This window comes from Elephantulus edwardii, unplaced genomic scaffold (genome assembly GCF_000299155.1).
Source record: "Elephantulus edwardii isolate Elephantulus edwardi_28Jun2011 unplaced genomic scaffold, EleEdw1.0 scaffold00014, whole genome shotgun sequence".
NCBI classification, from domain to species: Eukaryota; Metazoa; Chordata; class Mammalia; order Macroscelidea; family Macroscelididae; genus Elephantulus; species Elephantulus edwardii.
The window spans coordinates 25,870,699-25,874,979 of NW_006399764.1; the positions used below are offsets into that span (position 1 = coordinate 25,870,699).

The 4,281-nt window shown below is 45.1% G+C and overlaps 1 protein-coding gene across 1 annotated transcript in view; it reads left to right on the forward strand.

The window, feature by feature from the left end:
- GLDC (glycine dehydrogenase (decarboxylating)) overlaps positions 1-4,281 on the forward strand; it is a 99,380-nt gene that overhangs the window by 76,138 nt on the left and 18,961 nt on the right. The window contains exons 17-18 of the mRNA XM_006881305.1: positions 1,786-1,911; positions 3,310-3,459. Coding sequence (XP_006881367.1) covers positions 1,786-1,911; positions 3,310-3,459 — 276 coding nt within the window. The remainder of the gene's footprint in view (positions 1-1,785; positions 1,912-3,309; positions 3,460-4,281) is intronic.

Below are 4,281 nucleotides of genomic sequence, written 5' to 3' on the forward strand. Positions count from 1 at the left end.
TCCAGCCCCAGCCCCAGCCCCAGCCCCAAGGCATTTCTGGATGAACTTGAACCTCCTGCATTTTGGTTGGCAGTCAAGATCATTAACCATTTGCACCACCTTTTATAACTGAGTCAAGGTTTGCATAAGCACAGGCTCATTTTTGGTGTGCTGGGGTAAGGGAGGGGAGCAAGGATCCCAGAAAGTCTTTGGAGACTTATTTGGGTGATACCTTAGCTATCTAGTTCTGCTGGAGCAGAAGAGCACATGGGGATGCCTTCAACAGACAGATGTGGTTGAAACGTTTAGGAGGCCAGAAGTACAAATCCAGGCTGTCAGCTCTGTTAATTGCCATCGAGTCCAGCACAACTCATAGCGACCCTATGAACAAAAGGCCTAAAGCCTTTCTCTAGAAAAAGGCTTCTCTAGTAAAAGGCTTCTCTCCAAAAAATGGAAGATGGAGAGATTCTGTGCCCCTGGAGGCCAGAAGTCTGACTCTGGGTGTCTCTCTGTGCCCCTGGTCCTCAGAGCTTCCTAATGCAGGAACCTGGATGCAAAGAATGTGTTCCACTTCTGCCTCTTCTTTCTGGGTGGCATGTGGTTTTCTTCTTCCCTGCTCTTTTCTCCTTTTATCTCTTAAGACAAAGGGTGCTGTGGGCCACACCTGGGAAACTTCTCTTATGCCAGACCAGCTTTGACCTGATTAGCATCTCACCCCAATATCGTTACAACTGATGGGCTCATCAAATCCCAGATCACACTGTGGGGATCTCAGATCACATCGTGGGGGGTGACTACATCATTACCGAATTGCCTCTAATCCTGCCTCATTGACATCATAGAGTTTGGGAGTTAACCATACATAGAATTGTTACAGAATACTGAGAATCACAGCCTAGCCAAGTCCACACATATTTGTGGGGGTTGTATCTAGTTATTGAAGGAATAAATGGGAATTCCTTTTTTTTTTTTTTGCATATAATTGTGCAACAGTAGTAAAAATAAAATTAGATCAGCTTAAACAAAGGCATGTGACAGATAATTCATCTGTGTTCCATTACTGTGAGGGACCTTTTGGCCACGATGATTAGCCCTCCTCCCTCCGCCCCTTTTTTGGTTGTGGTGAGAACATAACAAAACATTTGCTGACTCAACAATTTTTACATGTGTAATTCAATGACAGTCATCATCTACGCCGTGTCCCTGCTCCCCAGCCCTGTCTTTTCCCTCCACCTTTGTTCTAAAGTCACTGCTCTCCAAGAAAGGATTTCTCCTGCCTTTTCCCTCCTGCCCTTGGCAAACAGCAATAGGCTTTGGCTTCTATGTATTTGCCTGTTTCACACAAAGTAGACATAATTGTCCATCTGAGACTGACTAATTTTGTCTTGATGATATTTTTAATCAATTCTCGTTGAGGCATGCGTCAGGGCATCATCTTTCTGTATGTCTGCGTAATTTCACTGCATGTCATCCTCAGTTTACCCGTTCGTCTTCTGATAGACATTTGGGCTGTTCCCACTGTTAGGCCACTGTGAACAGGGCTGCAGTGAACACAGGTGTATAAAAACCACTTATTGTGAGTGGCATCCACTTCCATAAATAGCTTGCCTCCGGAAACCCTATGAACCTGGAGAGAGGATGAAAGTCACGCAAGTGTTGAGGACTTCCGTTCATAGGATCGCTATGAGTCGCCTACAACTCGACAGCACTGAACAACAACACTGTGAGCGTAGACCCAGGACTGCGGCTCCTGAATATTATGTTGATTCACTGCCCCTTCTTCCTTCCTTTGTCTCTATTCCCTAGGTTTGCCTCATTCCTAAATCAGCACACGGGACCAATCCGGCAAGTGCCCACATGGCCGGTATGCACATACAGCCAGTGGAGGTTGACAGATATGGGAACATCGATACTGCCCACCTCAAGGCCATGGTACGTGGGCTTTCCTTTTGCGGCTCGGAGAAATCTCAGCTGGGAAGAGGCCCAGGGCGTCAGGGACAGGTGGGATCTATTGTATCTTTTTGCATTCTGCTGAAATGACTGTAAATTCTCAAGAGAATGGCTGTGGGGAAGTGTGAGTAAAAGGATAAAGAATAAGAATAAAGGAAAATCTGGGCCCACACTTCTGGGCCCGAGTAAAGTGGGCCTAGGCTACTTTACTTCTCCTTTTGACAGTAGAGGATGGTCCTTACGTGGAAACTCCCATCCTCCAATTCAAATGAATTATTCATGGAGGAAGTAAGAGTTCTCTTAAAGATCCTCCCTGCCTCTTTCTGCCTGAGCCTCTGCTCACTCCATCCTTAACAATCCAACTCGCCTTTGTACTTACTGTCCATCCCGTGATAGAAATTAGAACACAAACACAGGTTTTGTGAGTGTCTGGACTGCCCCAGACATTACCTGCTGTGTTTTGGGCAACGTTTCCCATCTGCCTAACTCAAACACCAGCCCCCACTCCCAACCTCCAGGAAGCAGTTGCTAAGCAACGATATCTGCTTTCCACCCGTGGACGGGAGGCTGCATCTTAAGAGGGAAGGAAATCAGTTGAATAGCAATGTGATTCTGTCGGGGTTATTAGACACGGGGCCTGAAAACTTCCCATAATGCTTTCAGAGTGAAGCTGGAAACACACAATACTGCTCCTCGCCCATCCGCACCATCCTTTACTCAACCCACAAACTCTTTTACCCAAAAATATTCTGGGCCAGTGTTTAACAACTCTCTTCAATATAAATCATGATCTTTTTTTTTTTTACTTTCACATGAGCCTGCTCTGACTCACTGGCCATAAAAACAGGAACATGCCTTTACACATGCTTATCTGCTGTCAGAAGGAAGAATGAGGGAGATTTTTATCACAGCAGAAAGCCTTCTGCTGGGAATTCTGACTTCATGGGAATAGGAGGGCAAGAAGCTAAGGGTGAGCATGGCAAGATGAGAAGAGAATGATTTACACTGAGAACAGACATGCCCACAAGGTGGAACTAATTGGTGAGAAGACTTAACCAAAGGAAAACCATCTTAGAGACGTGAGGCCAAAATAGCTGAAATCTCTAAACTGACATTTTGGTCTTGACCATGAAGTCCCAGCATAAGGGATGGTGTTATTTCTTGGGAACAATTTAGGAAGAGGGTAATAGTTGTGGATTTTGTGTCTTGGTCATTCTACTTTGACAGCTGCAAAAGTGAGAAGGCTACGACTTTATTTATAATAACATTCAAGTGTTTTACCAAGAGAAAAATATTCCCTCCCTCTGTCTTTCTCTGCTCTTCTTTTTTTTAATTTTTATTTTATTTTTCTTATTTTCTCTGCTCTTCTTGATCCCAAAGGTGGATAAGCATAAGGAGAACCTGGCAGCCATTATGGTCACGTATCCATCCACCAATGGCGTGTTTGAAGAGAACATCAGTGACGTGTGTCAGCTGGTCCACCAGCACGGAGGACAGGTCTACCTCGATGGGGCCAATATGAATGCTCAGGTGGGAAACGGGACAGATTACCCTGAGTTCTTTCTCTGAAAATGTTAGAAAAAAAAAGTAAATAATTTCCCCCCCCCTTTTGATCTCTGGTCAGTTATCTTAAAATGTGACACTGAATTCAGAACTGAGACAGACTTATTGCCAGGTTCAGGTACAGTTTGCTGGACTGAGTTTTCTAGAGAAGCAAAACTAAGACGTTTATGTATATACATGGAGAGAGATTAAGATTTCTTTCAAAGAAATGGCTCATGCACTTGGGGATGAATGCTGATCCGCTACACAGAGATTTCCCAGGTCAGTAGGTGGCACCTCAAGGAAGAGGCATCTGTGAAGGGGTCCAAGGTCAGCAGGTAGGGCTGCAAACTGCTGGCTTCAAAGGTTGACAAGTCCAAGTCGGGGCTCTGGTTCAAGTCCAAAGGCAACAAGGTAGATACAGAATCCAAATTGAGGGGAAAAACTCTCTGGCTTTGAGAGTCTATACATATTTAGAGTAGGTCGTGTTGTTGTTGTTATGTGTCGTAGAGTCGCTTGCAATTCATAGCGACCCTGTGTACAACAGCCTAAAACCCTTCTCTGTCCTGTGCCATTCTCACTGTCTCCGACATGCCCATCCCGATTACCCCAGTGACTGAATCAATCCATCTCATAGAGGGTCTTCCTCTTGTGTGCTGTTCTTCCACCCTACCAAGCATGACTGGTCCCTCCTTGTAACATGTCCAAAGTATATCAGATGAAGCCTCAGAATCCTTGCCTCCAAGGAGCAGCCTGGTTTAACCCTCTCCAGGATGAACCTGTTTGTTTTCTTAGCAGTCCATGGTACAT